At 40.9% G+C, this 11,232-nt stretch overlaps 1 protein-coding gene across 1 annotated transcript; it reads left to right on the top strand.

Annotated features, from left to right (window-relative positions):
* The first annotated feature begins 3,663 nt into the window (after positions 1 to 3,663).
* On the top strand, positions 3,664 to 6,102 carry LOC110501563. Its single transcript, XM_021579223.2, has 4 exons — positions 3,664 to 3,822; positions 4,755 to 4,795; positions 4,901 to 5,376; positions 5,496 to 6,102. The coding sequence occupies exons 3-4, from the start codon at positions 5,078 to 5,080 to the stop codon at positions 5,629 to 5,631; spliced, it is 435 nt and encodes a 144-aa protein (XP_021434898.2). The 5' UTR covers positions 3,664 to 3,822; positions 4,755 to 4,795; positions 4,901 to 5,077; the 3' UTR covers positions 5,632 to 6,102.
* The last annotated feature ends 5,130 nt before the right edge of the window (positions 6,103 to 11,232 follow it).

Here is an 11,232-nt window from a genome sequence, read left to right as displayed (position 1 = left end):
TTAAACACACACACACACACACCACACTGACCAAAAAGTTAATTTGTTGGCATTTACGTATGTCCCCATTACCAGTAAAACATTATCAAAACCTATTTCTTTCACTTACTGGCTGTGCTGTTTCGTTGTTCATTTGTTCAGTCCTTTCATTCTCCACCAGGATTTCATCATACATGTCAAGCAGTGAAGTTTCAGCTGTCTGTCCGTGGCCTCTTCTGTCTTGGGTCCTCTTCTTCGGTGCGCACTGTCACTGTGTCTGTTTCCTTCTTGTCCAGCTGTGTCGGTACAATTTCACATAAACCCTGTTTCTTGCCTGCATCGAAGTAGCGGTCCTTGTACCTAGCATCGAGCATAGTGGCGATACAGTAAAGAGGATCAGAGAGAATGCCACCGAATCACTTGTTTACAGCCTCTAGTAGAAGTTTTAACCCCACGGTCTGTATCGGCTGTTTTGTTGAGCAGGCATTTCAATGCCATGACAGAGGGTATCACGTCTGCTGCAGACGCAGTTGAGGAGCTTATTTCTCCAGTCAGTTCTTCGAATGGAGCTAGGAGTGTGTTCATGTTTCAAACATGTTCTCAAATGCCATTGAGACGGCAACAGCGGTATGGGGCTGACATCGCTGGTCCAAATATCAGTCATGAAGATAATAGCAGTGGCGGCCAGAGCAAGTAGCTCATGGATATGCGTTTCAACAATACTGTGTAACTCCGGTAGGGCAACATCTGAAAAATAGCGCCTACTTGGTAGTGTGTGTACTGGGGCTCGAGGTTCCCGACCAGTCGGCGAAAACCAACATCATCCACAACAGAGAACGGTTGATTGTCAAGGGCAATGAATTCTATTATCTTGGCGTTAATGGATTTCGCCTTTGAGTTGTCTCACTGACTTGAACTTGTTGAGTTGTTGGAAGTGTGTGCTACATCGGGCCGATGCCGATGTTGGCATTTTTAGCTAATATCATCCGATTCCGATATGCTTACCGATATATCGTGCATCCCTACTAATTGTATAGAAACCAGGGTTTGACCCCTAAGACAAGGTTCTTCTTATCAGCTGTCCGTACTAGAGCCATCTCCTCCCTGGTACCTCAAGAGTACACAAACACCAATTCAATCTATGGAATGCAGGCTCCGACAGAGGACAAAGACCATCATAAATCAGTTGCTAGCCCAAAACCCCAGAGGCCAACTCAGTACACACAGACATAGATGAGGGAGTACTGAGAAACCTTATTCGATGCATAAACAGTAGTAAAATGTAATCTCGTAATTTTCTACCATACTACTTTTCAGAAACTATTGGATTGACTGCCTTCAACTAATGGCAGGGCTGTATCTGGAATTGCATGTTGAAGATAGAAATAGAATGAATAGAGCACACACAAACTAGGGCAGGTTAGAACGTTGGGCCAGTAACTGAAAGGTCACTGGTTTGAATACCCGAGCCGACAAGGTGAAATATCTGTCGAAGTGCCCTTGAGCAAGGCCCTTAAGCCTAATTTGCTCCAGGGGGGCCATACTACTATGGCTGACCCTGTAAAATAACACATTTTACTGCACCTTTCCTGTGTATGTGACAACAAAACATTTGTTTTTTTTCCTCCTTTGAATGTCCATTTCCCCAGGTGTACATTATCAAGTCAAACCAATCAATGATATCAACTTTTCTTGTGCCTGCGTAATAAAACTAATTACTTTGAGCAACATTTTATTAGCATGTTGTTACATAACTTTGGAAATGAACATTTTAATTGCATATCAATGAGCTAAGAGTTTTTGTAACTACTGTGCACAAGAGGAATAGTGGCTGTTCCACCTGTAATAACTCCATAATTATGCCATTATAAATCAATTCCCAAAGTCCTATGTAAGTAACAACAATGTTGCTATTGTAATAGTCACAAAGTTACTACACATGTATAAGAACTTGATGTCAAGTCTTACCTTATGTCTCACTCATTATGAAAATATATTTGTTAGTCATTTTGAAGCTGCAAAATAGGTATATTCTAATGTTGAGGTCATTATATTATAGGCTATAGACTATTAAGATTCATATCTAAGAGCCCTCCAAACCATGTGCGTCTGATAATATATTTAGACTAATTCAACTAATTGTTGTAGTTTTTGGTTCTTCATCAAGTATATATACAGTGGGGCAAAAAAGTATTTAGTCAGCCACCAATTGTGCAAGTTCTCCCACTTAAAAAGATGAGAGAGGCCTGTAATTTTCATCATAGGTGCACATCAACTATGACAGACAAAATGAGAGAAAAAAAATCCAGAAAATCACATTGTAGGATTTTTTATGAATTTATTTGCAAATTATGGTGGAAAATAAGAATTTGGTCACCTACAAACAAGCAAGATTTCTGGCTCTCACAGACCTGTAACTTCTTCTTTAAGAGGCTCCTCTGTCCTCCACTCGTTACCTGTATTAATGGCACCTGTTTGAACTTGTTATCAGTATAAAAGACACCTGTCCACAACCTCAAACAGTCACACTCCAAACTCCACTATGGCCAAGATCAAAGGACACCAGAAACAAAATTGTAGACCTGCACCAGGCTGGGAAGACTGAATCTGCAATAGGTAAGCAGCTTGGTTTGAAGAAATCAACTGTGGGAGCAAATACTAGGAAATGGAAGACATACAAGACCACTGATAATCTCCCTTGATCTGGGGCTCCACACAAGATCTCACCCCGTGGGGTCAAAATGATCACAAGAACAAAATACAACTATTTTCTGCCCAGGTCTGTTCTCCACATCTCATTTGTAAATGCCAACTCTTTAAAAAGTGCCCAGTATTTACCAATGCTCAGAATTTTCCCCAATTACTCATACTTTGTGTGTAGTGTGAGTCATTTGATGGTTGGAAGACTCATCTTACCAGATATTTATTTCCATCTGTCTTTAATCTTCATTCTTAATGCTTGTATTTCTCATATTACTTACAAAAATATTAATACCTGATAAGAGAATATTGCAGCTAAAAGCTGAATTACAAAATACCTATCGCACATACGTTTGTCTATTGTTGTGACTTAGATCAGTGTCACGGACGTGTGGAGAGACGGACCAAGGCGCAGTGGATGTTGAGTTCCACATAATTTATTCATAAAGTGAAACTTAGCAACAATAAATCAATAAACTAACAACGAAACGTGACTACGTGGTACACAAAATAATATCCTACAACACAGGTGGGAACAATGAAGAACTTAAGTATGATCCCCAATCAGAGACAACGATAATCAGCTGCCTCTAATTGGGAACCATACCAAGCTCACCAACATAGTACTAGGAAAACTAGAACACAACATAGAAATACTAGATCACCCCCTAGTCAAGCCCTGACCTACTACACCATAGAGAAACAATGGTTCTCTATGGTCAGGGCGTGACAATCAGATCAAATTTATGCAGAAATACAGGTAATTCCAAAGGGTTCACATACTTTTTCAAGCCACTACATTACGTAAAACCCAATGGACCATATGGACTATTCAATTAAAACTGAATTCTTTGTAAAATGAAACAAATATTGGCCAATTATTTTATACATTCATCAAATGACATAAAAACACAAAAATGACTGCCCTTCTATTACCCCCCCCCCCCCCCCCCCCCCCCGCGCCCCCTTGACACACACACACACACACACACAGAGAGAAAGAAAGAGAGATGTATGTTTAGTTTATGACGAGAGATTTGGGGAGTGCTAAAGGAAGCGAGGTGTGTCTCTCTCTACAGTATAATTACGAGTTAATTCTCTGGGAAGCCATGCAGACAGAACCCTGACAGGAACTACATCTCAGTAAGTACACTATTTCTAAATATGCCTTATTTTGACAATATTTATTTTTTTAAACAATGTTTTTTTAAAGAAACATGTAAAACATGATAGAGTTTAACAGATAGCACTTTGATTGCTGTGTTACAGTACTTTGAACTATGGGAGACTAAAATTGCCAATGCAGGGAAATATGTTCTTTGTATATCTTTAATTGTTAATAAGTATTTTTTGATCTACTTAGGGATACGTTTACTAAATGTTTATTCCAGATGAAATAAAAGACCAAAAACAAAACAAAGCTAAAATGTTTGTATTCCATTTGGAAAAGTACAATTTCTGCTGTAATGCTAATTATTAAGTAATCAAGAAAGTATTTTATTTGACCCGTGTCAGTGCTTAATTTACCAGCAAATACTGGGATAAATACTTAGTACCTGCGTAAAATATCAATTAATTCAGTAACTTAGGTGCTTACTGATTACCTCAGTGCTTTCAATGCTCCAGCCAGTGGAAATCCATTGAAATACCATATTATATACAGTATCTTGACATTAATGTCAAAGCAATTATATTTTATAAGTACCTGAGAAAAACTGTTTATAAAGGTATCTTTGCAGACAGTATTTACCTGGCAACTACATGAATAAAAAGCACTGCAAAAGGATAAAAAAAAATATGTTGGCCAACACCCCACTGTTACTTTCCCTGGTAAGGAACATTGGTCTTAGTGTGCAGCCATCAGCCACATCTTTCTAGGACACTATTGTTCCATATGTTTGCAGATAGCATTTTCCACAACCAGTCAGACTGGTTAGATGTGACTGAATGTAGCAATATGTTGACAAGGACCTCCTCCATCTCTAACTCTAGGTTCTATACTAGCGAAAGCGGGGACAAAATATAATATTTTAAATAAATCATTAAAATAAGTATAAATATTTTTTCCATTTCAGGGTTTTGATCTGAAACATCGAGATGTGGGGTCACAACCAAGGTAAATGTTTGTAAATGCAGACCCATTTAAATTGTTTCTACCTCTCTTTCAATTTATAGTGTAGGTAATTTGGCTCGTATTCTATATAAATCTCTCCTTGTATAGGAAACCAGCATCCCTCTGGCTACAACGTGAACCCAAGCGGGTGCGAACCGCCAATGCCAGGTGGGGGACAACCTGGCGGGTGCACCATTGGTGCCATCCTGACCCCATTATGCCCTCCCTACCAGCCCCCCTCCACTTGCTACCCTGTGCCACCATCTTATCCAGTACAGGGTCCCCATGGAGGTCATGGGCATGGGCACGATCATGGGCACGGACCTCATGGCCATGATCATGGTCACGGGCACGGACATCATGGCCATGATCATGGTCACGGGCATCGTGGAGGTCACGGTCATGGAGGGCACGGTCATGGAGGACACGGAGGGCACGGTCGCGGAGGGCATGGTCATGGTCATGGGCACGGTCATGGGCATGGTCATGGTCATGGTCATGGGCACGGTCATGGATGCAGGCACAGGCACAAGCATGGGCATTGGCATGGGGGTTGTCACAAGAAAGGGAAGCAGAGTCATGGGGTAAGAGATCTTTTTAGTCTAAAAAGAATTGAAAGTGCTCCATAGTAAAAAATCTCTGTTCAATTGAAATAATTTATGTTGAATTAAAGGTGTTCCTTTTCTGTTTCTCCTCCATCCAGAGTTCAAGCAGCTCCTGCAGCAGTGACTCCGACTAGAGCCTGCAGTCAGAGGGACATGACTTATCCTCTTATCAGCCGTAAGAGACCTGGATCTCTCTCCCCAGTTCTTTACTATAGCCCCAGAACCAATCCCTAATCCCCATCCCTAATATATGGATGTTACAAACCCACATCTCTCCCGCTCATATGTCTGATTTTTTTTCAAAGCATGATGGTTTCTTTTATGTAAAATAATTAAAGGACACAGAGGGAATCTTATTTGTTCTTGTTGTATGCCAAAATGATTAAAAATAAATAACTGTCCAATTACTATGTACATCATAACTACAACCCACAGTATACGTTTTTGATATTTCAATTATTGTGGGCCTGGGGAGTTCTGATTTGTTTCTGGGTATTTGGTTATCCGAGCCCAGCTATAATTGTAACCCTGCATAGTTTCCTCATAAAGTCAAGCATTCCTAAACATTGATTTGTAGGAACCTAAACTCAAATGTGGGCGGGTTGCCTGTTTTGCATGTTATTTTGTCATGAATACATGTCACATATCAGTTTGCACACAATATAAACAAAAATATATCCATAAGTTAATAAAGCTGCATACAAACTTAGTCTCTTTGTTGCTTTATTGAGTAAGGCAGCTCCAAAATGCAGGTGTTTGAGCCTATCTCAGTGCTCTCTGTGGTGGTGGGGCAGCCAGTGGAAAAAACGGAGCAGAGGGGTTGGTAATGTTCTCTAAGTTGGGTGTGATTGGGTTATGTTCTCTAGTTCCACCGTGATTGGCTCAGTGTTCTGTCACTCTATGGGACACCACTGTCGCACACAAATCTAAGAGTAAAGCTCGAAAATTCAAGCCCCAAGGGTTCTGCCATAGAGAGTTACATTAGAAGTGCCCATCCAAGAGGGCTCAAGGTCATTGGACACAGATAAAATTACGTGAAATCACGTTATATCTACAGTAGCTTTGATTGGACTGATCATGTCAACCTCATACATTCAAAATCTTAGCTAGCAAGCTAGTAGTCATCATCATGGATCTAGTCGACAATCTACTGGCAAATTATAATCCTTGTCATATGAAGACAAATAATGAAGAAAAATTATAGATAAAACATATTAGTGCTCATCGGCCATTGGACATAAACATTACACAACAAGTTGGAAATCGCAAATTCCACAATGAGTGGTTTGGAAGGAATTAGTATAGTGGCTAACTGCAAGCATTGCAAAGCAATCACTGGCCTGCTATTCAGTGGAGTGGGTTTGTGGTTCCAAGTCTGGGATTAAGGGTCCATTTTCCAAATTTAAAAGGATAAACATTCAACATTGGCCATGCTGTCAATCCAGCATGATTTCTGCCGCGCTCAAAACAACTGTAAACTCAGAACTGTGAAATCTGACTTCAGTGAGTTCAAGAGAACTGGGAACTCTGGGAAAAAAATAGCCTTGACTGGGAAAATGCATTTTCAATGGTCATCCAACTCGAAATTGCAAGTCGGGATCTCGGGCCTCTTTTTAGAGCTCAGACCTGAATATCACTGATTTTTTTTAACTTGTTTTTTTTTTTAAAGCACCATAAATCCAGAGAACGCAAGACTTTGATGACAAAATTTGTTCACGAAGGTGAGTCCAAAGAATGTATTGTATGCTGCTGCATAAATTATATAATATGCCAGGGAGACATGTATACTGTAGCTAAGAAAGTAATACTAAGTGTATGTTGGCCATGTTCTGTTATAATCTCCACCCGGCACAGCCAGAAGAGGACTGGCCTGGTTCCTCTCTAGGTTTCTTCCTAGGTTTTGGCCTTTCTAGGGAGTTTTTCCTAGCCACCGTTCTTCTACACCTGCATTGCTTGCTGTTTGGGGTTTTAGGCTGGGTTTCTGTACAGCACTTTGAGATATCAGCTGATGTACGAAGGGCTATATAAATAAATTGTATTTTATTTGATTTGTGTAGTAAACTGTTAGTAGCCCATGTGCCTCACTCTAATAATTTGGTCCCTAAATAGATTTTTAGGTTTGCCCCACCAAGATGTACATGCTAAAATCGCCACTGCCCTGGGATGTCACATGCATCACACTTATATCAGTCAGTACACTCCTAAAACCTAAGCATACGAAACTTCTAATACATCAAATAAGCCTCAGGTATTAAAATAACAATTCCTTTTTATCTGGACTAAATTTGACACCAATTGCCCCCCTCCCCATTCAAAAACTCCTCACTTGCTTAATAATTAATGATCTGCTTAACGTAGACAGATTTTGGGCACAGAAACCCCACTCGCGTAGCCTCTTCCTCTGCTGAACGTAAATTTGCAGAGAGGTTTGAAGTAGTGATGGGAAAACGAGTCTTTCTGAAGGCTTTTTGGCTTTCACCAAAATGTGCCGGAAAATGACTCAAAGCTTTTAACACAATGTGCATTAGTGACATCTGCTGGTCAGCAATAAACACCATTTGATGTTCAGATAGAAGTATTATTACTGTTAGGTTTGCCTCTAGCACAGGGCCGCGCCAGAACGAATCTGTTGGACGGGCATTTGATTTCCATAGGGGGGCACGTTTTGTCACGGGATCTCCTTTTTGGATATATGTAAAATATAGATATATAGATATATAGATATAAATATATATATATATATATACATATAGATAGATAGATATCTATGAAACAGAAAGCATTGGTGTTGGAACCCGGTATAAGCTTATTTTTATAACTTCAAAATAAAAATTAATATCATAACCGTCAAGACTCGGTCAGCAAGATGCATGGTCAAATTACGAAAACATCTGTAGCCTAAACATCATTACAAGCGCCAAGTGTGCTTGATAATAGTGAAAATCATCACAAAAGCAATAATGGCATAATGAATACAAGTCTATATATGACAGCAGTCCAAATTCAATTATCAGTTGGAGCATGTCCATGTCACATAGCCTTAACAATAAAAGCAATTGAGTGTTGCTGATGTCACAAAGTGCTACACAGAAACCCGGCCTAAAGCCCCTAACAGCAAGCAATGCAGATGTTTAAGCATGGTGGCTAGGAAAAACTCCCTAGAAAGGCAGGAACCTAGGAAGAAACATAGAGAGGAACCAGGCTCTGAGGTGTGGCCAGTCCTCAGGAGTAAATGTCAGTTGGCTTTGCATAGCCGAGCATTCAGAGGTCAAGACAGCGGGTGTGGTAGAGAGAGAGGTTGTCGAAACGGCTGGTCCGGGGCAAGGTAGCATGCCCGGTGAACAGGTGCAGGGTTCCATAGCCGCAGGCAGAACAGTTGAAACTGGAGCAGAAGCACAACCAGGTAGACTGGGGACAGCCAGACGTCATCAGTCCAGGTAGTCCTGATGCATTGTCCTAGGGCTCAGGGGAGGGGGAGAGAGAGAGAGAGAATTAGAGGGAGCATACTTAAATTCACACAGGACACCAGAATTACACCATATATAACAGACTGACCCTAGCCCGTGCCAATATATCCTCCTAACACCGGCTTCGAGGGCATTATCACTTTTATACAACGGGTTACCAACATAAAAATAATGATTTAGATATTTTCATTTAAAAATATAAAAAAATCATACAATTTCATCCTTCCACGAGATATAGTCCCGACATAAATCTAAGGTTGCTACACAAATTGGCTGGACGTTTCTTCTATCAGTTTGGTAGCCAGAGACGCGACCCAGTCGTTAAGTCTTTTTGCTTTGTATCTATGGACAAAACCCAGTCGTTCGTTCTAAGTGTTCCATTGCCATACTGGCTGGAAATGTTCTTATCCCTTGCTTGCTAGCTAGCCAACTATGCCTATGTAACGGATGTGAAACGGCCAGCTTAGTTAGCGGTGCGCGCTAAATAGCGTTTCAATTCATGACGTCACTTGCTCTGAGACCTTGAAGTAGTAGTTCCCCTTGCTCTGCAAGAGCCGCGGCTTTTGTGGAGCGATGGGTAACAATGCTTCGAGGGTAACTATTGTTGATGTGTGCAGAGGGTCCCTGGTTCGCGCCCGGGTATGGGCGAGGGGGCGGTCTAAAGTTATACTGTTACATTGGTGCCGTGACCCGGATCACTGGTTGCTGCGGAAAAAGGAGGAGGTCAAAAGGGGGGTGAGTGTAACGGATGTGAAACGGCTAGCTTAGTTAGCGGTGCGCGCTAAATAGCGTTTCAATCGGTGACGTCACTTGCTCTGAGACCTTGAAGTAGTAGTTCCCCTTGCTCTGCAAGAGCCGTGGCTTTTGTGGAGCGATGGGTAATGATGCTTCGAGGGTGACTGATGTGGATGTGTGCAGAGTGTCCCTGGTTCACGCCCGGGTATGGGCGAGGGAACGGTCTAAAGTTATACTGTTACACCTAACCTTTCAGGCACGTCAAACAGTGTAGCCAGAATAACATTAAAGTAGCTGCATTTGCGTTTGTTTAAGCTGTTTTCTAGTGACATTTATTTGGATACATCCATAACAATTAGCTAATGATGCACGGTTTTGCCTAGCATAGAAAATGTGCTCTCTTGTCAGGACACTGTCATTCAGAGGAGCTAGCCAACAACACAGCTCACACAATCACTTCAAACTGAAGCTGAAAAGACTGCAAACTAGCTGCATTTAGTTTCATTTGACCTATTTTCTATTTATTTTATTTTACCTTTATTTAACCAGGCAAGTCAGTTAAGAACAAATTCTTATTTTCAATGACGGCCTGGGAACAGTGGGTTAACTGCCTGTTCAGGGGCAGAACGACAGCTTGTCAGAACGACCTTGTCAGCTCGGGGGTTTGAACTCGCAACCTTCCGGTTACTAGTCCAACACTCTAACCACTAGGCTACCCTGACATTTCTTTGTATAGTACAGTTGTACAGTTCATTACTATGGGACAGCAGGAGATTGATTCAATATTGAAATTCGATGTTTCAAATGTCGGGGAGAGACAGACAGCAAAGTTTATACAAATCTCTGCTGTTAAAAACCAAATGCTAGTCAAAAATACATTTGAGATAATGCTGGGCTGATGAGACAGTGGATTGCGCAGTCAGATGGAACATAGTAAATAGGCATTTCAACATTATAGATTTAGCCGGTGGTAATTTGTGGAATAGACACCGGCTGGAATGCGGTTTTAACCAATCAGCATTCAGGATTAGACCCACCCGTTGTATAAAATGCCAATTTACCACAGTTTAGGGCTGTTTTTAGGCTTGATGCAATATATCACAACCCCCAAAGGTGACTTATTGTTACTATAAACTGGTTAACAATGTAATTAGAACAGTAAAACATTTGGGGTCATACCCATGGTATATGGTCTGATATACCACGGCTTTCAGCCAATTCAGGGCTCAAACCACCCAGTTTATAAAACCCGTTTTAGCATGGACATTGCCATTGAGTGCTTCCATTTTAAAGTATCCAACTGGGTGGGGATTCCTATGAGTTGGGAGCAATCAGCCAATGAAGAAGAAAATGGCTGCCCAAGTTGTCACAGACACTATAGAGTAACACACTAAGAGTCATAATACCCCAAGGAAACGGTTCCAATTGTATTTCCACCATTTATTTTTCCCATATGGGATTTTAGAAAAACATAAAATAAGGGCTGTATTTCTTGTAGGCTTAACCTGGCGTTACGTTTTAGTAACCGTGTAAATCTTTCCAGGACAAGGTGACTTTTATCAATATATTTGCCTGTATTTACCCCAAAAATGTAATATTAATTAGCTGCTAAAGTGGCTATCATAAAGAACTA

Source organism: Oncorhynchus mykiss, chromosome 22, assembly GCF_013265735.2.
Source record: "Oncorhynchus mykiss isolate Arlee chromosome 22, USDA_OmykA_1.1, whole genome shotgun sequence".
Lineage (NCBI taxonomy): Eukaryota > Metazoa > Chordata > Actinopteri > Salmoniformes > Salmonidae > Oncorhynchus > Oncorhynchus mykiss.
Note: the sequence above shows the minus strand (reverse complement) of the source record. Positions and strands in the feature narration are given on the sequence as shown.

Coding starts and splice junctions, on each gene's coding strand:
- LOC110501563 (XM_021579223.2), top strand. CDS start 5,078: ATGGAGGTCATGGGCATGGGCACGATCATGGGCACGGACCTCATGGCC. Junction 5,377..5,495: donor AAGGGAAGCAGAGTCATGGG/GTAAGAGATCTT, acceptor TCCTCCATCCAG/AGTTCAAGCAGCTCCTGCAG.